The sequence below is a fragment of the Rhincodon typus genome, chromosome 24, assembly GCF_021869965.1.
Source record: "Rhincodon typus isolate 14 chromosome 24, sRhiTyp1.1, whole genome shotgun sequence".
NCBI classification, from domain to species: Eukaryota; Metazoa; Chordata; class Chondrichthyes; order Orectolobiformes; family Rhincodontidae; genus Rhincodon; species Rhincodon typus.
Window position 1 is genome coordinate 9,571,062 of NC_063355.1, and position 24,584 is coordinate 9,595,645.

At 38.9% G+C, this 24,584-nt stretch overlaps 2 protein-coding genes across 3 annotated transcripts in view; one reads left to right on the forward strand and one right to left on the reverse strand.

Moving 5' to 3' along the window:
• The window catches only part of bicdl1 (BICD family like cargo adaptor 1), a 298,028-nt gene that overhangs the window by 216,583 nt on the left and 56,861 nt on the right, over positions 1 to 24,584 (reverse strand). The gene's annotated exons all lie outside the window — the stretch shown is intronic.
• cita (citron rho-interacting serine/threonine kinase a) overlaps positions 1 to 24,584 on the forward strand; it is a 147,775-nt gene that overhangs the window by 110,983 nt on the left and 12,208 nt on the right. The window contains exons 23-31 of the mRNA XM_048611329.1: positions 1,160 to 1,357; positions 1,996 to 2,049; positions 5,196 to 5,393; positions 7,866 to 8,059; positions 14,983 to 15,118; positions 19,854 to 19,958; positions 20,454 to 20,594; positions 21,807 to 21,914; positions 23,175 to 23,337. Coding sequence (XP_048467286.1) covers positions 1,160 to 1,357; positions 1,996 to 2,049; positions 5,196 to 5,393; positions 7,866 to 8,059; positions 14,983 to 15,118; positions 19,854 to 19,958; positions 20,454 to 20,594; positions 21,807 to 21,914; positions 23,175 to 23,337 — 1,297 coding nt within the window. The remainder of the gene's footprint in view (positions 1 to 1,159; positions 1,358 to 1,995; positions 2,050 to 5,195; positions 5,394 to 7,865; positions 8,060 to 14,982; positions 15,119 to 19,853; positions 19,959 to 20,453; positions 20,595 to 21,806; positions 21,915 to 23,174; positions 23,338 to 24,584) is intronic.

Sequence of the window (24,584 nt, forward strand, 5' to 3'; positions counted from 1 at the left end):
AAGGACTGAGACAGAATCCTCTCAATATTTCTGGATGGGTACAGCTTTAGGAAGCTTGACACTGTTCAGAACAAAGGCCACTTGATTAGCACCCAATGCACCAACTTTAATATTCACTCCCTCTGTCATCAACCCACATTGGCAGAAAATGAGACCAAAATTTAGGATGCAAAATGCATTGTATTAATGCACCAAGCCTCCTTTGATGCCATCTTCCAAACTTGTCCTTCTAAATGGTAGAGGCCTCAAGGGCAGCAGAAATATGGGAAAATCACCTGCAAGTTCTCCTCCAAGAAAGACACCACCTTGACTTGGAACTTATTGCTTCTCTTTCACTACTGCTGGATCAAAATCTGAAACTCCCTTCCTAAGAGCTCTGTACATGTGCCTACATCAGATGGACTGCAGTGGTTCAAGAAGGCAGTTCACCACTAACCAGTAAAGCCCTCAAAGAATGGGAAAAATTCTGTAAAGCTGTAAATTTGCTACAACAACGTGTATTTATATAGGACGTTTAATCTAATTAGAAAACTTTAAAATGCTTCACCAAAAAAACTGCAGATGCTAGAAATCTGAAATAAAACCAAGTTCTGAAGAAACTTAGCAGGTCTAGCAGCTTCTGTGGAGAACGAAACGAAGATGACGTTTCAAGTCTGATATGATTCCTCTTCAGCATTCTGTAAAGTAAAATTTGAATCCAAGTCCCATGAGATATTTGGGCACAGTTTTTAAAAAAAAGTGTGCTCGAAGAGATAATTTGAAGGAGTGTGTTAAAGGAGAAACAGATACAAAGGCAGAGAATTTTAGAGAGGGATTTTCAGACTTTGGGGCCTTAGCAACTTGAGACATATACATCAATAGTAGAGCAGTTAAAATTGGGAATACTTAAGGGGCCTGGATTAGAGGAGCATAGGTATGAGTTGTGGAATTGGAGGAGTTTAGAGAGGGAGGGGTTAGACCATACCGGAATTTGAAAACTAGGATAAGAATTTTTAAATTGTTGCAATGCTTAAATAAGAGCCAAAGTTAGGATACAAGATTCAGTCTGGTAATGATAAAAATGCACTAATTCAGTGTAAATCTGCGGTAAAATCAGTACACATTGCAGCAAACGTTGATGATAGCTATATTAAAGTTGCATTTTTATACCATTCCACAGGCCAGCTTGGAACATGAGCAGCAGAAATTGGAACTGAAAAAACAGGGGAATGAATTGCAATTAGCCTTGCAGGAGAAGGAGGCTCAGATTAGGAGTCTGCAAAGCACAAAAACTGCCCTGGAGAACCAATTGCAAATGGCCAAGGCAGAGCTGGAAGAGACGACTGCTGAGGCAGAGGAGGAGATCCAATCTCTGAGGGTCAGTCTCACCATCATGATGATCAAAGTGCAGGTTGATACCACCCACTTATTTTTGGGAGACTCCCTGATGAAGCAGTTTGAGATTCTGGAAAGCTGTGTAGTCGGAGGAAGAGTGTAATTTTCTGTTGTCGTGAAGTAACCAAGGAAACGATCAGCTTCTAAGCAAGTTCTTTAAAGAATTCTATGGGCATGGCATGATTATGAAGTGAATTTTAACAAGAGATACCTTTTCCAGTCTGTGTCTGAAACCATCTCTGACATTTCAGGCAGACAGTCACTGAATTGCTGCTTTGCCCAAATCTAAATTGACACCCATGCACTGTCTCATGTAACAGTCATCTTTTATTAACTCTGCTTTATGCATTCTGATAGAGTGAATGCTACTCACAAGCTTCTACTATTTAGTTATATAATCACTGTAGTGCAGCTTGTTTATCATATAAGAGAACATCTACACAGAATGTCTGCTTTCATCCAGGATGTTTGACGTATATGTAGGTAATGACACGTAGCTGACATATGCTTTTAAGGTGTATAATGTCTTCTTTTAACATCAACTCAATCGAGAGTACACTCTTTTTATTACAGTAAATCTGCTTGGCAGAATCTTGTGATGCATGTATTTTGTTTCGTCAGGCACACCGTGATGAAATTCACAACAAGTTTGAAAGCCTTCGAGAAAGTTGCACGGTATGTAACAGTATGAAAGAGTTTACACTGATTGCAAGCACTAGTATTGATAGCTTTTGCATTGTCATTTTGCTGAATTGTTGGATTGAACAAGGAATCTGGCTGCCCTGAATGGAGTAAATGGGATGGGAGTGCCTTAGTAGCAATAGTGCCTGACTAGTAATCACATGTGGAGAGAGAGAGATAAGTGGAAGTAAAAATATGATGGGTGTTGGGTACAATTGAGAACAGAGTTAAAAACAGAAGGTTCAGAGAGGATGTGAGGATGAGAAGTAGAGGGGTTATGAAAAAAACACTGGCCCCTAGTATAAACCTGTATAAACTTCTATAAGCGCATAAATAATAATAGGTGGTAAAAAGAGCAGAAGTGTTAAATTAATACTTTGCATCTGTCTTTAGCTTTGAAACAGATGCTGCTCAGGCATGGTAACATTGAAGGTAATAAAATTGATAAGGACACATTGGATAAGTTGTTGGTACATGAAATTGATAAGGCACTAGGACCAGATAAGATGCATCTAAACTTAGTGAGAATAGAAATTGCAGATTCATTTAAATTTTCCCTGGATTTGGAAGTGATGCTGGAGGATTGGAGAATTTCAGACCTTGCAACCTTTTTTGAAAAAGTTTGAAAAGATCCACTCAGCAATTTCAGATGATAATGTCAGTGGTGAGGAGCATCTCGCAAAAATTGTTCAGGATAGCATTAATAGTTATATGGTTACATGGAAGAATGTGGACTGCTTTGCAAGAGTCAGCATGGATTTCCCAAGGAAAAATAATGTCTAACTAATTTGCTGGAGTTTTTTGAAGAGGTAGCAGAAAAGGCCAATGAGAGGGGAAGGCCTTCGTGGTAAACGTGGACTTCTAACGACATTTGATATGTTGCCACATAACAGACTTGTGAGGAAAGTCCTTGACCATGGAATAAATGGCTCCGTAGCAATGTTGGCTGAGATATGAAACAGTAATGATATTGGGTATCTTTCAGGACAGAAAGGGTGTTTCCTGGGGTCAGTATTTGGACCCATGTTTTTCCTTATATAAAATGATTTAAGTCTTGGTGCTGACATTTTCAGTTGAAATACAGCAATCACTAATTTTGCAATTATCTTGACTAGCCTTGACACGGAAATAAAACTCCCTGACATATTTTATCTTCTAGAATCAGTGCTTTCCATAGGATTTATCTCCTGACTTCAACCATCATTAAGGATAGTGCAAGATCAGATGTACTTTAGGCTTATAGTGTCAATAAAATTTATTGAACAAATGAGCAAGTGCATAAATAACAATGTGTATTTTTACAAAGGATGCAGTAGGACCTTGAAAGGTAAATAATAAAAGATTGCAATTCATATCCTGAATTACTATTGTTTTTTTATTAACTTTTGAGATAAATCGGGGCCTATTATTCCTCTCTACTGAAGAAACTGAATTCACCTTTGATAGTTTTAAAATGTTCTCTTATTTATTTCCATTCATTCCTACTTGTGTTTTTTCTCCATCTGTCGTGGGTTTGAATAAAACCAAAATAACTGACTGTCACGATGCATAACTGAATTAATCTCAAGCCTGTGTTTTTGTGAATGTGGTGGCATTTGTGTGCTTCCCTGAAATCCACAATGTAAGAATAATTTATAAAATGTATTTGTATCTGTTTAGGTGGGTGATGTGAATTTTATTTTGGGCTTACTTTTAACTGCACTGTGACTGGAGTTAAAGAGACAGCCCTTCAACTGAAGCTAGAAAAATTACTTCTTTTTATGTCACGTTGCATCCAAGTATTTTCCAGTTGCTTTCAAGTTCCTGCTGCACCTTTCTTCATCCCTGCATAAAATAGAAGTGCAAAAGTGTAAACATATGATTTAGTGAAGCTTGAGCATTTCTGTGCTGTATATTGATCAGCATGAATTTAGTCTGGCTTTTACCACTAGAATTAGAAATACATAGTGACTGGTCAGCGTTGGGGTGGATATTTGTGGTACAGTGATTAACTTCATTTCCAGCCTTATGAGGGTATGCAGTCTTTTTAGCTTCGTAAAGTCTGTTTTTTATCGCGGTATTGATGTTTGATTGCTAGACGGAATAAAATTGGGAGACATTTTTGGAGCTGGGGAAGAATGACTTCACTGGGTTTTTTTTCTATCTTTGATATCTGTTTCTTGCTAGATTGAGTGGCTGGATCGGTCGGACAGGTAGATCTTGGAAACTAGACTGCAGCTGTAAACAGAAAGAGTGACGTGAGACTCCTGGGGTAGGACTAGAGAGATGTGGGGAGAAGGTTATTAGAAGGCCTGGAAGGGTTGGGAGGAGAGAGAATCTTGGAAGCCATTCTTGGGAGGGTGGGAGAGTGTAGAGATGTGGAGGCTAGGTAATGTTAGGGATATCGTACTTTGTTAAAGTCATTTTTATTCCCCAAAAAATGACATACTTTCATAAGTAGACCCATACAAGAATTTATGAAGCTCTTCACTTGCACCAAGAGTATCCACCTTAATACTGACCAATCACTATTCAGTTCCGTCTTTAATGATTAAAATTCAAGCTGCCCATTCCTTCATTGAACTTTATTGCATATTTACACTTCTATTTCACTTGTTGATGACAATGGCATATAGCAAGTTCAGAAAGCAAGGTTCAAATATTGTGTGTGTTTGGGAAGCAGGAGAGAGGTTGAAATTCTCCCTAATGAATCACTTGAGCTTACAGCTCTCTCTACTGTGGTCGGGCTATATGCATATAGCTTTGAAGAGGATGTTTCATGTGGTAAGGGAACAGTCTAAGGGATTTTGATATGATTTCCAACCTTTGAAGTGTGAATTTTTGAGTGCTCAGATTCTGACACTTTTTGTGGTCTGGTGGCAATTTGCATTCAATAAAAAGGAAAGGAAGTGTAACAGGTCACAATTATTTCCTCAATGGACTCTGACAGTAATTGTAACTTAGAATGAGGTGGAAGGATGGGACAATGTTTGAGTTAAGTATTAGCATTAAAGATGCTTTTTAAATAAAATTATCTAGAACCCAGATTTTATTCGAATAGACTTAGATGGTTAAATACCACACGGGCGAATGTTTTAAATATTGCATGCATACAGATGAAGGATTGCAATGTATTTGGGATTGTGTTGTCTCTGCAATAGGTTATTTCAGATCTGGAGGAACAGTTAAACCAAGTGAGCCAGGAAAATGCTGAGCTGAACAACCAGAATTACTACCTGACCAAGCAGCTGGAAGAGTTGTCTTGTGTTGGAGATGAACGAGCCCAGCTCCGGCTGGAAATGGGCAGGATGCGCCAGGAGCTATCCGACCAAGAGCTCCAGCTCAGTAACCAAAAACAGGTTAGTACACACCTATTGATTAATTTACCTCTGTGCTTTTCAATGTTCTATCTTTTTATCAGGCCTACTGATATAACCTTTTTAAAAAATTACTATAAATATTAATACAATGTTAATATAATTCACACATATATAATATCAAATATTATTAATTTAACACGTCTGCGTTGTACCACCAGAGTCAGAGTCTTTGTGCTTGGGTATTTGGGAGAGCTTGGTATTGACTTAAAGATTAGAAAAACTTCAGGTTTGTCAGTTCTGATCCAAGCCAGTCACCTGAAACAGAAACCAAAACATTTTTTTTGGTATTGTTTATTAACTAGCAGTTTTACAACTCCTTTTTTCTACCAGTCACACTAGTTTCTCTGTTAAATCTACCCAGTCAATTAATTAATCGCTTTGACCCTAATCATCTGCTTAACCACTTGCAGCATTAATAGATTTTCCATATTTCTCTTCAAATAAAAACTTAGGGCTGTTGTGGTACAGTGGCAGTGTCCCTACCCCTGGATCTGGAGGCCCAGGTTCAAGTCTCACCTGCTCCAGAGGTGTGCAATAACATGTCTCAACAAGTTGATTAGAAAAAAATTGGTCAAATAAACACTTGGGGCCCTCTTGTGGTACGGTGGTAATGTCCATACCTCCTGGTCCAGGATGCCTGGATTCAAGTCCCAACTGCTCCAGAGGTGTGTAATAACATTTTTGAATAGATTAATTAGAAAAGAAGTCACATAAAAGCTTTGAATGCAATGTGTTACACGTTTAATATACTCATCATCCCTTACTCCCACGTCTGTTAGTAAGATTTTTAACCTGTGAGCAGATGGGGAAACTGCTGATGTAGTTTGAAAATAATTAGACTTTTATCCTTTCAAATCCTATTTGTGGCTAGTAATAACACTGCCTAATATTTTAATTAGGGAAGTTAGGTCTTGTTAATGGATTGTATAAACTATAAATCCACTGACAAAAACAATAATGTAGTTGTATTCCGTGTCCAGTTTCATTTGAATGTTTTTCATGATTGAGCTAAAGCTTCTTGTAACTAGAATAATTCCGTCTGCTTGATCAGTACCACCACCTTCTCCTTCTAAATCCTTTGCATGATGCCTAATTTTAAGAAAATTATTACATGTTCCCTTTCAGACAATTTATTATCTAATGGTATTTTAAATCCGATCTAAAATCCCTGTTGATCATACCCTAGGCATTTTTAGAGTTGATTCTTCTGTTTCAATTCCCAACTCCTGTTGTCAATTATTATTGCTAGAGGAATCTCTATCCTCACTCTTTGTATTGACCCTTTTGGCCTATATCTGGTTGATCTCATTACCATTACCATTGAAACCTCCACTCTTTGAGTTATTGCCAAATTTGATCCATGAAGGCTGCTAGGAGTGAATGATTTATCGAGAAGTTTTTTTTTAAGCCTTCTGAAATTTGTTCCAGGAATATTTATTTTTGAAAATATAACTTTTGTTAATATCAGGAATTTATCCACACAAGACCTTGGAATAGCCCAACAATTTAAAGCCAAGTCTTGAATTGGGAATCTTCAAGTAGAATTTTTGCAGTTGTGCATCTAGTCTGTTAAATTATGTTCTTCTGTAGAATATTCATCTACTTTCTAAATTTGCCAAAGTCTGACCATGCCTCATATATATTTAATGGGTCATCTTTCTTCTACGTGTTGCGATTAGTTTTTATTCAATTTCCAAACATTTGTATTGAATGGTGTCTCTAGCTCTGACTATACTTTCTAGTGGGAAGTGACAGTGCCAAGCCCTTACCTTGCTTTTTTTCTTGTTTAAGAAAGTACCCACTCGTTTTTCCATTGAATCATGAGATTCAATTTCACAAATTGTTAATGGAAGACACATCCTGACGTTTTGCAGTTGGCTTCAGCCATTTTTCTCTAAATTAACTTCAATTCTTCAAACTCTTAGTTTCCAATCTTCACCTTTAGGCAACCATCCTTTGCTATCAATATCAATTAGGATCCAAGCGGCAGTGAGACAGAAACCACAGCATCTTTCTTTGTGGATAGAGTTGATTAACTGTTAAGTCACGCAGCTCTTTCTAGCCATCCAGCCCTCCTCCTGCTCACTTAATATCTACCCTGTCAATAAAGTAATCAATTAACCCCAATTATCTGTTTTAACTTGGTTATCCTTGTAAATATGGTAACTAATTTCAGTCCACGTCCATTAGTCTGGTAATGTATTGAGGTAATGTGGACAGTCTAAACATAAACTAACACTGAGAAATCAGAATTAAGAGAACAGTGTATATTTTAGTAAACGCTGCTGTGAATATATATGGGAGAAAAAAATGTATACACTAGGTGAAAATTCAGTTTGGCTTCTCGAGTGCTGGAAGAAACCTTGGTATTTTCTACTCCATTATATCTGACACATTCCTTAGTTGTGTAGACCTTTTAATGATTCCTCTTCTAATCCATTTCTCTTTCAGACAATCGAGACACTGAAGACAACCTGCTCAATGCTGGAGGAGCAGGTGATGGATCTGGAGACGTTGAATGATGAGCTTCTTGAGAAAGAACGGCAGTGGGAAACCTGGAAAGCTGAATTTGAAGAAGAAAAAACACAACTTGAGCGGCGCATCCAAGAAATGAAGAAACTACTGGATATTGAAAAGCAGAACAGGTACTGTCACGTAGGAGGAAATTCTGCATAATGGAAGCATACTGTACAGTGGAGCATTAAATGTATATAGATGCTGAAGTAGGTAACATTATATAAATATGTTATCAGTGTACTAGGTGATTAGAACTATACAGATGAGATGTGTGGAAGGTCATTTGCTACCAGAGCTATGTAGCCTGAGGTGTAAAAGCTGTCTCGGGCTAGGGTCTGTTGTTTTCGTTTGATTGTCCTCTTAGGGAGGAGGTGGAAATTGGAATTCGTGGCTGAACAATGGTACCAGACAGCAAACTTAGTTCTGTGAGTTGTGTTTGTGTATTCTTCACAGGGCTCTGGCGAGCTGTCGCTTTTACCTATTAAAGGTTTTGAAAAGTCCAGGGTTTTTTCCAGTGTTTTAAGTATTGGGGATTTTTGCTTGATCCTACATATGGGTAGTGAAGCAGGAAGAAATTCTGTTTCCCTGATGTAGCATCACAAATACAATGTGAATTGTCAAAGCCACTTCGTTCAGCACACAGACTGCAAAAGTAGTCATTTAAATTCATCGTTTTCAATCCAAATTCTGTTTGCCCTGATATAAATAGACTGTCATGGCCAGTCGTGATTCATGTATAGATCTCTGCTGTGAGTTATCCAGTCCCCTATTGTGCAGAAAAGTCACGGTTGTCATGATGGCCATTATTGATTATAAGAAATGTTCTAATGCAGCTTTTGGAACTGAAAGCTGAATTATTAAAACCTATTTATCTTCCTGGACAATTTCTTATTTAAACAATTGAATGTTTTATTTAAAAAGGAACAACTTTCTTGATGACTGAGTTTAATGTTAAAATATATGTAATTTTAATATATAATTGGAATGGATGTACATGCATACGGCATCCTTGTGCTTGCATTGCTTAAACATGGATATTTTTAAAAATTAGTTCGTGGGATGTGGGCGTTGCTCACAAAACCAGCATTTGTTTTCCATTACTAAATGCCCTTGATTTGAGTGGCTTACAAGGATATTTCAGATGGTACTTAAGAGACACATTGCTGTGGGTGTAGAGCCACATGTAGTCCATATCAGGTGAGAATAGCACATTTCCTTCTCTGAAGGACATTAGTAAACCAGATATGACTTAACAACTTTTTAACAAATGTATTCATGGGTTTGGGCATTGCTGATTCGGCCAGCATTTGTGCCCATCCCTACTTGCCCTTGGGATGGTGGTGGTGAGCTGCTGCCTTGAACTACCGCTGTCCATTTGATGTTGATCCACTCCCATTGCTGTTAGGGAGGCTGTTCAAGGATTTCAACCCAGCAACACTGGAGGAACGGTGATACATTCCAAGTCAGGATAATGAGTATCCTGGTGGAGAACTTGCAATTGGTGGTGTTCCCGTGTATCTGAAACCTTAATGGCAGTGGTCATAGATTTGGAAAAGGCTTGTCTAAGGAGTCTTAGTAAATTTATGTTGTTGATGGTAGACACTGCCGTTACTTTCCCTTTGTGATGGAGGGAGTCGATGCTTGATGATGTGGAGGCAAAACAAGTGGATACTTCATCATGGAAGATGTCAAACTTCTTGTGTTGTTGGAGCTGCACTCATCAGACAAATGTATCATCATGCTCCTGACTTCTGTCTTGTAGGTGGTCGACATGCTTTAAGAAATCAGAGAAAATTCCTAGACGCTGACCTGCTCCTGTAGCCACAAAATTTGTGTGACTAGTCTTGTTCAATTTTGGTCAATACTAACCCCCAGGATGTTATTGGGAGATCCAATAACAGCGAGGCCATTACGTTTAAAGGGAAGTAATTAGATTTTTCTTATTGGAGATTATCATTGCCTGGCACTTGAGTGGTGTGAATGTTAATAGCCATTTGTCAGCTGGCAATTGACAGTAGCTGCACAGTCTCTGCAGCTGAGACTAGATTCAATTCCAGATTTTCCTACCTATTTCAGAGGTGTGCAATAACATCTCTGAAAAGGTTGCTTAGAAAATGTTAGATTTGAATCGATATCCTAAAATTATTTGCCTGGCTCTTTGGATTCCTAGTCTAGTGATAATCTCACTGGACACCTTCGTGTAAGTAAGATCAAGTTAAGTTAAATTTTCTGTTGTAACTAGACTCCTGTAAAATGCACTAATTCCAAAATGCTCCTTGTAGTGATTGTAACAATGTCAGCCAGCTGGACATTATAGAATATGAGTTCATTAATTGGGGCTGTTAATCTGGTCTAATCAAGGAGCCCTGGCTGACAGATAAAAAGAGGAGGTCAGAGATTCTGACAATCTGGGTGCTGACTCTGTTGAGGCTGTGCCAGAGTCAAGGACTTTCCATGTGTAAATATAGGGTGTCTTAGTGACGACAGAATACTGGCTATGTGGAGCTATTTCACTGGCGACGAGAGTAAAGCACTTTCCTGAAGAAAGTCACTCACAACAGTCATCTTTGAGTTGGTATAAGAATTTCTTGCATTGTGCCATTATTTGGGAAACTTGACTCGTTTGACCCTGCCATCAAAGACTGGGCCCAGTATGTTGAAAGAATGCATCATTATTTCCAGGCAAACAACATTGGGGCAGATGAAAAGCAACAAGTAATTCTCCTGACAGCCGTGGACCTGCAGCTTTTTCTGTTATTAGGACCCTACCGTTTCCTCAGGCACCAGATACTGAAACCTTTGAAGAGTTGACAAATTTATAGAATCATAGAATCCCTACAGTGTGGAAGCAGGCCATTCTGCCCATCAAGTCTACATCAATCCTCCAAAGAGCATCTCACCCAGACCCAGACCCCTAAAATATCTCTGTAACCACGCATATAACATGGTTAATCTACCTACGTTGCGCACCCCTAGACACTATGGACAATTTTAGTATGGTCAATCAACCTAACCACATCCTTAATTCAGTTATGGAATATAACAAACCCAAGCCTCCTTTAATTCTGAGACACTATCATTTTTACTTGGCAATTTAAGAAACCAGGAGAAATCAGTATCAGGATTTTTGACTAGGTTAAGATGACTGTCTGAGGCATATGACTTTGATTTATTCCTTAATGAGATGGTTACAGAGCAGTTGGCATGTGGGATTAATGATGTAACTATGCAAAAGCTTCAGCTAGCTGAAGCCCAACTGGACTTTAAGCAGGCACTAAAACTGGCTTTATTATGGGAAAATACAGCAAATGGAGCACATGAGCTGCAGGGTATTCTGATGGAAGTGGACACCCTCACCAGTCCGACTGAGCTTGAGGTACACCACTAGAGTGAAGTCAATTGCATAGCTTCACTCAGGACGTAGACTGAACAGAGGGACTTTAGGTCAGCCCGCAGCAAAACTGCAAAACAAAGCCAAACCTTGACCAAAGGATTCAAATTTTCTTCGGCATCTGAAGCAGCAGGGAACCTTTATAGATTAAGGGTACAGTTTCTGTTCTGATCTCTTACGAAAAGCAACTGGTTCAGTTCCCAATGCTTGTAGTAAAAGGCTCAGGCCCAAACTTGATCGGGCGAAATTGGTTGAGAGAGATTCACCTCAACTGGCTCAACATTTTTCTATTAGAAAATGGCTACCTAAGTGAATCCTAACTAAATGTCCTGGAAGACTTTCGGGAAGTCTGGGGTCTATCAAAAGAGCCAAGGCCACCTTGCATGTTGACCGGGAAACAATTCCACTATTCTGCAAGGCCTGCCTAGTGCAATTAGTGCCAGGAATCAGAAGGCTGGAAAGTGAAGGAATCATCAAACCATCCAGTTTGCGGAATGGGTAGCACCAGTCATACCGATTTTGAAGCAGACGGGTTGGTTCACCTTTGTGGGGATTTTAAGCTAGCGGTAAACTGTTTTTTGCAGCTGGATAATTATTCAATCCCTTGGATAGAGGATTTATGCACAAAGCTGACAGGAGGACTATCCTTCACAGAGCTGGACATAAGCCACGCTTATTTGCAAATGCGTTTAAATGAGGATTCCTAGAAGTATGCTACAATTAATATGCATCAGAGTTTGTACCAATATACAAGACTGCCGTTTGGGGTATTGTCAGCCTGTGCAATTTTTCAGTCGATGATGGAGAACATTTTGCAAGGTCTACCTCAGGTCGCCATTTATTTAGATGATGTGCTAATAACTGGGAAGACTAACAGGGCGCACTTAGAGAACTTGGATATAGGCAGACACCCACCTCAGAAAAACATCTAAGGACAAAGAAGGGAGAAATGCATGTTCCTGGTACCCCAAGTGACCTACTTGGGCTACAGAATCGACAAGACCAGGTTACACCTGTTGGAAGACAAAGTGAAGGTGATCAAAATGCCCTGGCTCCCATGTCTCTCCAGGTGTTTAGGTCATTACTTGGCCTGGTAAATTATTATAGAAAGTTCATACATAACCTGCATCTACCCTTTGGCATTTGCATCAACCCCTAAAAAAGGGTCAGCCTTGGAAATGGTCACGTAGCCAAGCCAAAGCTTTCAGTGCAGTGAAGAAATAGCAATCATCCTCTAAAGTGTTAGCACACAACAATCCCAAGCGAGATCTGGTATTGACATGCGATGCCACCCTGTACATCATCAGTTAGTATTAGTTCATGATTGTCTATACATCCAGGACCTTCGGCTAATGCAGAGCATAAATACATCCAGATTGAGAGAGGATTGGCGGTCATATTTGAAGTCAGGAAGTTCTACTAATACCTTTTATGGATGAAAATTGGTGATAATAACAGATCACAAACACCTACTAGGTCTGCTTAGAGGACAAGGCAGTGCTGCCCATAGCTTCAGGCCAAATTCAGCGGTAGGCTCTAATACTAAGTGTATATAATTACAAGTTGGAACACTGACTGGGAGGCCAAGTAGCAAATGCAGATACATTGAACCACCTCCCATTGGCAGGTACACCACCAGTAGTACCACCAATAGAAGAGTATGTAATGGTTTTAAATTTTCTGGGCACACTTCCAGTCACAGCTGCCAATATCAGACTTTAGATGCAGATAGATTCGGTCCTGTCAAAACTGAAAGAGGTCGTGGTGTTGGGAAACCAAAGGACCATCACAACCAGAATTGAAACCTTTTCCGGACCTGGAGAGACCAGATCACAATAGAGGATGGCATATTGCTATGGGGAGCAAGAGTGATTGTCCTGAGCAAAGGTTGCCACTGGCTGAACTCTGCCAGGGTCATCCAGGGGTCTCCAAAATGAAGATGTTGGCGAGATGTTATGTCTTATGGCCAGCCGTAGATGCAGGCCTGGTGGGCAGTGCCTAGAGTACCAACAAGGACAAAAATTACCACCAGCAGCTCCCCTACATCCATAGGAATGGGTGGGTAAACCTTAGACTCTGTTGCACGTTCGCTGTGCAGGTCCTTTTGTGGATCAATGTTCTTCATGATCGTAAATGTCCATTCAGTGGTTAGACTTGCATAAGAGTCCATTCGTCAAACACAGGGATGACCATTGTAAAACTACATGTGTTCAAAAAAGTGCATGGGCTCCCAGAAGTGTTGGTCACAGATAACAGGTCATCATTTACCAACAGGGAATTTAAGTATTTCCTCAGGTTGAATTGGGTTCGACATAGAAGGACAGCTCCATACCATGCATCATCCAATGGTCTGTCAGAAAGAGCAGTCCAAACTTTGAAGGCAGACTTGAAGAAACAACCTACAGCTTCACTAAATATCAAATTGTCCCGGCTCCTATAGGAGCCATCCCACGTATAACTTAAGTGATAGCACGACCAAAGTTGCTAATGGGAAAAGACTGCACCAGGTTAAATCTGACATTCCCAGGTGCCAGTGTCAGAGAGACTGATTACTATAGAGCATGAAGTTTGCTGCAGGAATCATGGAAATGGCCCTGTTTGGTTAAGAGACATGGTTGACACGTGGTCAGGACCAGTGACGTATAAATTTTGGATCGGCGCAACAGTTCTGAATAAGCACATGGACCATATGAAAGCCACGAACTGGCAAACAGATAGGGAGCAAAATGTGCCCTGCTCCTTGGAACAGTTGGAAAGGATGCTGGAACCTGTGGGCTCACATTCTCCGTCAAGCGTTGATAAAACTTTTGAATCAGAGATGGATGTAACTGCATCAATGCCTTTGCCAGCAGAGGAAGAGAGTGAATATCTACCAAGGTGCTCATGGTGCAAGAGGCTCATTTCTGTGTATTACACGCTGCCCGTATCAGACACCAAGTCGGAGGAACCTGACCTGGTGCTAAAATACCCCAAAAGATTCTCCAAGGAAAAAGACCGGCCTATGTCCTCAGACTTGGAGGGGGAGGATGCAGCGATTGTAATGAGAACAACCAGCTGGACCTCATAGAATATGAGTTCCTTGATTGAGGCTTTTAACCTGGTCCAATCAGGCAGCCCTGACTGACAGATATAAACAGGAGTGCCAGAGGTTCTGACAATCTGGGTGCTGACTCTGATGAGGCTGTACCAGATTCAAGGACTTTCCATGTGTAAATAAAGGGTGACTTGGTGACAGTATACAAGCCTCTGTGGAACTATTTCACTCCTGTTGTTTTTCGAGCTTGATGTCTTCTAGTAATTTGTTATTATATTTCAATTGTTATGCCACATTTGCTAGGTGCCCAAAGAAAAGCTTTCTAGATATTTTGGGATCGTCATGAACAGAAGTCCACTCCTGTAGAATTATCTACTGGATGGAGAATAAACTATTATATGATATCTAAATCAACTCTGAAGAGACTACATGTGTTACTACCAATATATAAACTCTGAGGCCAGCTATGTCACCTAACCTGTCAAGATCATTAATTCTCCCAGTTCATTTCTGAGGGTGTTTATTCTGTGCAGCCTTCTCAATACAAGGGTATTGATCTGGTGAATTTGTGAAAATAGCTGTTGTCTTGTGGTCTTTGTTGGTTTACTTTCTTTTTGATTCCACAGAATGCGTGCAGACCAACGTGGCAATGAGTCCCGGCAAGCCGTGGAACTGGCCGTGAAGGAACATAAGGCTGAGATCCTAACCTTACAACATTCTTTGAAAGAGCAGAAATTGAAGGCAGAAAGCCTTTCTGATACGGTTAGTTTTGGCTGAAAACTTAGATCAGTGTTTATTTCCAAATTTTGATGGGATTTTAGTTTTCGTGGTAGTGTAATGCATTTGTTAAGGTCTAATTCCAAGTCAAAGTATACATAACCTACTTAGATAAATGGGTAAATTTGACTGGTGGATTACATGGTGCTTATTAGATGGTATCAAAAATCAGAAAATTAATCTCTTAGCAATGATGCTCATGGTGTGCATTCTTTCTACTTTGTGGTATATGTTTGGCAGCGTTTCAGTAGGAGACTTTGCCCAAACTGTTGGCTTTTCAATTGACACATTGCTTATTGTGGTTTGTTTCGTAGTCTTGACACTATAGCAGAATGAAATTGTGGAAGTACTTATTATCTTGTAGAAGATGTATATAATGGTAGAATAAATTGTTTCTTTGAAAAAACGGAAACCTAGGACTAAGGTCACTGTCACATTACAAGTTGAAAAGTAGAGGAAAAGTATTTGGTAATTGAGGAAGCGGTCAAGTGACAATAAGCTTGGACAGTTGAAAGTGTGTGGTTGGAAGAAGGGCAGACAGAAGTAAACACCTCCTACTGTTTTGAAGATGTGAAGAGTACATGAGGAATCTTTTAAATGTAAAGAGAGAAAAACCAATATGTGGGATAATGTATTGACAGCTTAAAAGCAGCATCAATGTAGATAATTTCAATCCACCTGTTCAGCATGTTGTGACACACCTCTGAAACAGATGGAACTTGAACGTAGGTCCTGTGGCCAAGAGATAGGGACACTACCACTGTGTCACAAGCATCATTCATATAATGTTCAGAAGAATAGTAACTTCTCAATGGGATCAATTCAAGTGAAGATGAGTGAGAGCAGAGCCACCTCAGACCACAAGCTTTTCCGTTCTGTCTGGTCTGGGAGCTCTTAAATAGTGACCTCAGCTATGGAACTCACTTATTCAAGTGTTGTTGACTTTGTGGAGACTTCTTGTCGTGAAAGTGCACACAAGCACTTAGCGACAGCTTTGGTGCTGTTGGAGTTTCATTCTAAGACAGGAAGTATAAGTATGTCAGGAACTGAACTTAGAACAGTCTTAACTAGTAGATAAGGAGCTGACCATTGGTTAGACTTGCCAGAAACAAAGTTTTCATTACACTAAGTAGTCAGGAAGTTGTGAGTATCGAACATGTGTTGCCTGATGGAAATAAAGTGGTATCATCAGAAACGTGGAGAGGATTCGATGATGAGTGAAGGAAATCTTTGATCTGAAGTAGGCGTTTTGTAGGAGAGAAGACAGAACTCTGATTGTGAGAAAGGAGAGAGAGACATAGCGGTAGAGAAGAAGCCAGATAGGCAGGAAAATGTAGCCTTTTAGAGGAGTAAACTTGCTTTTTAAAAAGCAACCTAGAATTGGTTAGCAGCATCTAAATTTTGTGCCATTATCCAGACAATAGCTGTCTCTCTGGCTACTCGAGTGTCTCCTCCTCGGATATTGGTTGACAGGATCAAAACTCTAGCTGGTATAAATGTGCACTCCACATGGGTTGTGGTATTATTTAGGCCAGAATCAGAAATTTGGTTATTTAGATCAGTGCTTAAACTAAGAATTGAAGATTTCTTCCTTATCCCCTACCCTCTTTCTGCCCTGCCCTGTTTCTTCATTGAAAATTGTCAACCAAATGTAGATGTTGCTAATAAGCTGATTACTTCCTCTGTTGTCCTTTAAAAGACATATTTGCATGCCCTCTGCATAAAAAGGGTGGTTGAATGAAATTTGTGTTTCTCATTATTTCCTATAACTTGCATCACAAGCTTAGCAATATTATCTCAATAGAAAATGTTGCCCTGAATACTTTTGGAGTTAGGGGAAGGTTTATATCTATATATGCATGTTCATGTAAATATGATGGTTTGATGCGAAGGAAAAGAATTGTTAAGTTATCAAACAAGCTCATTGGTAATGCTTATTTTTCATCTTGCAATACAGAGATACTGTTCAATAATATGATATAGGATGCTACTCTGAGGAAAATAAGATTTCACTACTGAATAAATAAATCTGTCAAGCTCTAGATCTGAAGCATAATCAAGTTACTGACTCATTGCATTAGTGTGTTTCATTACATATTTGCATAGGTATCTCTGTCAGCAATTCAAACACTTAAGGAATTGAAAAACAACCAGTACTACTGTAGTATGTTTTCATGTGTTTTAATACATTTAAGATGTGGTCAGCTTCTTGGAAAGTATTTTGAGCTTTAAGTACATTGTAGATTTTATCTTAATATGCTATTTAAGACCTAGTGGATTTTTTTTAAAAGGAATGATTATTCTCCTAAACCAATGGATCACAATGAGATTAAGAAACCTCTGGATTTCCTCCCCCCGCACCCCCACCAAGTTGGTTTTACATAAAATTTTAAGGCAATTCTCTAATAATTTCAAGTTGCACACTGCACTTGTAATTGGTATTTGGTACAAATGATTTTAATATCTCTGATTTTAATATATACATATTCGAACCCAAACTGCTGTATTCTTCCCTTGTCAAGTTATCTACAAATGCTACATCTAATATTGGGAGCAGAACATAATTTTGCACATTATGGTGATGGTGAAGCAATAAAATGTAGAAATACACTTAAAAAGAAAGTTGAATGTTCCAATATTTGCTTTTTGAAAGTCTTATTAATTGTTTGAAATTTGAACAAAGATTTATGAAAAATTCCATTTAAATAGCATATGATAAACAGTGGCTTACTGTTGGGATAATCTTCACTATCTGTTTTTTGAGAGTCACCAGCATAAAAGCATTGTAGCTCCCTCTTCTGGGCATGTAGGTAGAGCAGGAAAAGACATCAGATGTCATCATTTAATTTTTGCGCAGAGTTATGTAAAGGAGGTCCTTTCACCCAGTAAAAGCATTCCTATTTCTGAGCCAGAAGATCTGGGTTTACATCCCATGCCAGGACTTGTTGAAATGTTTGTTTTATGGCCAGTTGAGTTGGGTATCAGTCTGTAAAATCTGTTGAATGTCCCTCATGGCAGGCAGAAAGAGCAGAAGAGTTAGCTGGTCAGCCACCTTGCAGAATGCAATGGCAAGCCACTACAATACTTTACTCACAAACTTGAACCAAGCCAATTGTCATACCCTCTGTAATCAAGATAGAAGCAAAGACAGAATTACATCAAACATAGCCTCCTTCTGGGCCCTATCTGGCCTAGCTAGTTTAACTAGTGTTTATGTACCAGGCCAACAAATGGACATTGCAACAAATATAGTGAATATATAACATATTTTGATCAGTTGTCAAGAGTGAAGGTTAGAACTCAACATTCCATAATAGTTTCCCATCCACTGTCATTGGCCTGGTGATCCCAGATGTCATTCCTTACAACTGTATGATATTTCTATCTAGTAGGTTCCATAACATCATTTTACACACAATTATTTACTTTCTAAGCACTATAAAAATCATATCTGTACAAGCAGAAGTAGGAAATTGTATGGTTTTGGTGAACAAGCTCCTGAAGTCATGCTGTTCTTGTACAGCTACAATGCTGTTGTTAACCTGGCAAAAAGAAACATTGCCCAGATATGTCCAATCCAGCCAGTTACTGCCTCATCAGTCGACTGTCCATTGTCAACAAAGTGATGGGATGGATTTTGAGAGTGCTATCAAGCAACAATTACTCTGTAATAAACTGCTCATTGGCACTCAGTTTGGGTTTTGCCAGGATCACCCAGCTTCTGACTTCATTACATCCTTGGTCTAAATATGGTCAAAAGAACTGAATCCCAGAAGTGAAGTGAAAGAGACTGCCATTGGCATCCGTACAGCATTTGACATCAAGGAGCTCTGCCAAAACTGGACCCAGTAGGAATCAGGGAGAGAAAATTCTCCACCTTTTGAAGTCATACCTAGTACAAAGAAAGATGGTTGTTGTTGTTTGTGAATCATCTCAGTCCCATGTGGTCGCTGGAAGAGTTCCTCAAGATAGTGTCTGAGACCCAATCACCTTCAGCTGCTTTATGAGGGAATTTCACTCCATTATAGGGTTAGAAATTCTGCACAATGTTCAATATTCATAAGTGCTGAAGCAACCTGTATCCATATGTAGTAAGACAACGTTGGGGTTTGGGTTGCTAAGGGGCAAGTATAACTGTTTCTGCATCATATGTAGGAGTTGCACGTTGGGATCATTTCAGACTCTGAAGGAATTACCTGAGAATTTGAATATTCCAATAGACAATTCCTTAAAGCCTGGATCCCTAAACATATCTGTACAAACTGGAGAATTTAGAGAGTTCCACTGTATCAAGTAAATTGTTACCTAGCAAAAGTTCGACAAATAAAAGCCTAGTCTAATTTCTGTGTAAATATTAAACTGAGCCCCTCAATTCACCACATCTCGCAGACATATTACAAACCAAGACCCAGCACACCACCTCTCTGCCTGGGACCTGACAATCCTCTGCCATTAAACCAAATAATCCGTCCCATCCTGCCTGGGATGTGGCACCCTGCCTCAACCCCAATGTCAGGACCTGACACTGTCCCCTGATAAAGAGTGGCCACATGGTAAATCAATATATAGCTCTTTACTTGGCACTTACTTTGAAACTTATTTAGTTTGAATGACAGGATTTGTTACCTTACTTGAATGCACAATATTGTTGATACAGTTCATTGTTAATTAGAAACGCTATATTTATACTTGAATGTTTTTAATCCATTCTCATTTACAGCTGAGTGACCTGGAAAAAAAGCACACCATGCTGGAGATGAATGCACGTGGCCTTCAGCAGAAACTAGAAACTGAGCGAGAGCTGAAACACAGACTGATCGAGGAGGTAGTGCAAATATCAGATCATTCCTTGCATGATAAAATGTTTTTCTTATGCAAAATGCTTGATTTATTTAGATGCTGGGAATTAAATATGAACATGTGTTGGTGCTGTTTAATGCTACATCTGGAATTTGAATATTTTGATGGAGTAATGAAATAAGTTTCAGTATGAAAGGTTAAAGAAGAAGGTTGTCTTTTATAGACAGTACAGCAGGTGTCCATGGCAGGACACCAATTAAAAGTACAGGGCGATCATTTTTACTTCTGTTAAAAATTCATGGAACGTAAAAAAGTGTGCCAAGCATCTACTCTGCTGTATCTTTTACTTAGTAGAAATTAAATACCTAGGTAGTTTGCAGTTGCAGGAGTTGTTAACACTGGGAGACTTTTTGAGTTTTGACTCCGATTGAGTTTTGATTTTGTTTTGATTGTTAATGTTCTTTTGTCTATCTGTATATTGTCATATGTTCCAAAAGTTCTGATTATTCATTTTACTTAGCAAACTAAACTGCAGCAGCAGCTAGATATGCATAAAACACACATCTTCCGCTTGACTCAAGGACTGCAGGAAGCCCTGGATCAGGCTGACCTGTTGAAAACTGAACAGAGTGATTTGGAATACCAGATTGCAAACATGCAGGTGAGAGTTAAATAGAAAATTGGATCATTCTCTTAGTATGTGATGACTGACAGAAGGCACATAAAAGCAATTAAAAACAAATAGATGTGGAAGCTATGCAACTATTTTTCCCCAGAAGCTAGTGACTTTGACATAACCTAATAGCTAAAGCACAGGAATATGGTCTTCAGAATACATTGGTATGACTGCTAGGATAAAGCTCTGACGTCCAGACGTTAAGATGCATTTGAGTTTATGAACTTTGCATTTGCTGTAGTGCACCAGCACCTGTGGGGGAGAAACGTAATAGAATAAAGTTACTAATGAAATTTCACACTTGTCTCTGCTAATTTGTACTGACAAAGTTTAACTAAAATTGTAGTAATAATTTACTCAGCTCTATTTTGTGGCTAAAAACAGAAACTTAAGGCTTCACAACTTTGGCTTTTGTCCTTCCGTTCTGCTTCCTGGTGGTCGTCATGTTGGACCAGGTGGGGTGGGAGAATGGACATGGTTGAACCGCTCACTTTAAGGGCCTTGACTGGGTCACTTCCGAGTGAGACACTCAACATCATCTTGGCCACCTACAAAATGGTAGAGGTGCAAGGGCAGTTATGCGCAGATAGTACAGCACTCTAATATACAAATCCACCTATCCGATTGTGTTCCTATGCACAGGCGCCAATGAAATTCAGATCTGTATTCTTTGTTGGTAGAATGGGGATTGAGATAGGGAAATAAGTGTGTGCTAATCTGGTGTTGCTGAATATTATTTCTGTTGTGATTAAAAGCAAAATACTGGATATCTGAAATAAAAACAGAAAATACTGGAGAAACTCACTAATTCTGGTAGCATCTGTAGAGAGTGAAAAAGATTGTTTGAGACTGATATTGACTCTCCTTCTGAAGAAGAGCATGTGTGACTTCAAGTGTGAACTGTCTTTACAGATGCTGCTAGATTTCCTGAGTTTGTTCAGCATTTCCAGATTTTAGTTCTATTGTGATAACCTGGTTAGGTGTGATTTCGGAGTTTAAAGATCTGCAGTTTGTCATTTCTGTACTAAAGCCAAAACCTGAAAACTTCCTGCTGGATGACAAATAGAATGACCTGTTTTGTAACATGGAGCAAAATCTGGAGAAACTTGTTCTCAATGAATTGGCCAAGGATTTATGGGTACTTGTTACACAATGAAACAGAAGCCTAGATTAATGTCTGTCATTCTATCTCCACAGATGGTATTCTCCCATGATAGAGTGAAGCTGGAGGGTACTATCACACAACAATCTAAATTGATTGATTTCCTACAATCAAAGATGGATCCACCAATTAAAAAGAAAAAGGTAGTCAAATGTAAATGCAAACTCAAGATGACTTTAATTCAACTCACAATATCTACACAATCATGCTAGTTTGAAATCTTATTGAGTAATCTACTGAGCTTTGTTGTCTTAACCTTGACATGCACTGCTTAGATTACTTGAATGCTTACTTGTTTGGACACAATATTAATTTTGTTTGACTGGATACTGCTGAACTCTTCACTGTTATCTGGAGAGATCAAAACTAAACCTAGCCCAAATTTAGGTGTGTTTCAGGGAGCTTAAAAGAATGGACTATTTTCACTCTGAAAACTTGTTATCCCATTGCACAGCCCTGTGATTGGGATGTGATGACAAAGGAGTTTCTGAGTGACTGCTTTTGTTCTGATGATGACCTCTGGATGAGGCATTTGATAAGGTAAATGATCTTAAACCATCAATGAATTTGTAGAGTTGTGAAAATTTAGTTTCTTTAGCACAGCCTCCATTTGTAGTGTTTTGATTGCTCTGAACTGCAAGAAATCTGAAGCATGACAAGTGTGGCTCTCCTCTTCATGCACCAAGTTTAATCCTCACTATATATTGAAAATGGTAAGAGTATGACAATTGGTTAAGCAATTGAACAGTTGACTTCTGATTTTAAAAAGTCATATCCCTGTTTGCATGGTTCTCCTTGAGTAAATTGCCTGCATCCAGACATTTCTGTGCTACTAATATCAAACTTTGCAGTTCATCTTTGATTTATACTTCTATCCTTGTAGTTTGTCAGAAAATTTTATAAACATACTTCTTAATCTCAACAAATTTAACCGCTTTGTAGATCTTTTATCCTAATTCTATCATTCTCTATAAGATACTTAATATTTGATTTATCTGTTCCCTGTGTACTTATTTCCCGGAAAAAAAAAAAAAAATCGGGTATGCCTCCTAATGACATGTTGTGAGGGAGCGTTCCCTCTTCTAATCAAACCAATAATTAAAACTCATCATTTATCAGTTATCGATTAGAGCAATACATGCCCACTCCTATTTTGGAGAAATTCTGTATGCAAACGTTTGGACTAAACTTAACATTTTCCTCTTCAAATGCCTGTCCTTTTAAAACAAATTTTCATTCTGCTGTTAATGTCAGTATTAGTAATTAAATTAAGGGCTTCTTTACTGATGCTTCCAGATTTTGATTTTTGTCAGCATTCCACTGTTTGTCACCCATCGGCACACTGGCATAGTGATTTCTTGCTTCGTGGGCGGTTCTATTATGGCACTGTTTCTTTTCTGTAGAGTTTGTTTGGGCGTCGGCGTGAAGACCCTTCTCTACCTGTCCAGATTCCCATGCAGTACAATGACCTGAAAGTAGCCTTAGATAAGGAGAGATGTCGGAATATGGAGCTAGAAGATGCATTACAGAAAATCCGTGTCGAGCTGAAATGTGTGCGGGAGGAAGGTAAGAGCATTTGAGGAGGAAAGGACCAATCTGTGTTTGATGTAATGGTTTAGTAACATATTAACAGCCTGACATGGGACCCGTCCAGAAACACTAGTTTAAGAAAAGGTGAGCAAAAGTGGAGAGCAGCGTAATACCCCTCCAAGACGAAAGAAATTTTTTTTTGTGCTTTTTAAATGCATTTGTTGGTAACTTTATCATTGCAGAGCTAAACTGCAGATGTGAGCCTTGCAAATATTAGTACATTCACTTGTACTTTTTACTGCTATTTCTTATTGTGACAGTTGTGTAACAAAAAAAATCCTGCCATTAGTATAAAATCTTCGTACGTATCTGTATTCATTTCTGCTTAAGATGGTATTCTTAAAGCTAAGAAATCTTCTTGGAATAATCTTTAAACATTATCAGCTGTTTGCTGTCAAAAACAAACCAATCTTAATGATTTGGTAATGATTCAAAGTGTGCCAAAAGATAGAATTTTTTTTATTATAGGTCTCCAGGTTTCTCCTTTTATTCAAACTGGAATGTTCTGAAAGGCATTGTTTGACAGTCTACTATAGTTTATCAGGCCACTTAGCAAAAACTTCTATAAGTATATGAAGTGGAAAAGAGTAGCTAAAGTAAATGTTGGTCCCTTAGTGTATGTTACTGTAGAGTTAATAATGGGGAACACAAAAATGGCATAAACACTAAACCAATATCTTGGTTCAGCTTCAAGGAGGCAGATATTGAAACCAATCCCAATAGTAACAGGTAATGCAGAGGTTATAGAAAAGGAGGGAAGAAGGACCAAGCAAACTATTGGGATTAAAGGCAGACAAGTCCCCAGGGCCTGATGGTTTATATCCAAGTGTCTTAAAGGAAGTGGCAGCAGGGATACTAAATGCATTGATTATAATATTCCAAAATTCCCTGGATTCTGGAAAGCTTTCAATGGATTGGAAAAATGCTAATGTAATGAAATGTAAAGTGAAAACGAAATCCATCAGAGTCAACATGACTTTATGCAGGGTAAATCATGTTTGACTAATTTGCTAGAGTCCTTTGAAGATATAACAAGGGGAAGTAGATTAAGGGGATCCTGTAGATGTATGTTGGGCTTCTGGAAGGCAGTTGATAAGGTGCTACACAAGGTTAATACGCAAGGTAAGATCACATGAGGTTAGGGCTAATACTTTTGCTTGGATAGACGTTTGGCAGAGGAAAGCAGAGAGTCTGAATAAATGGATCGTTTTGTGATTGACAAG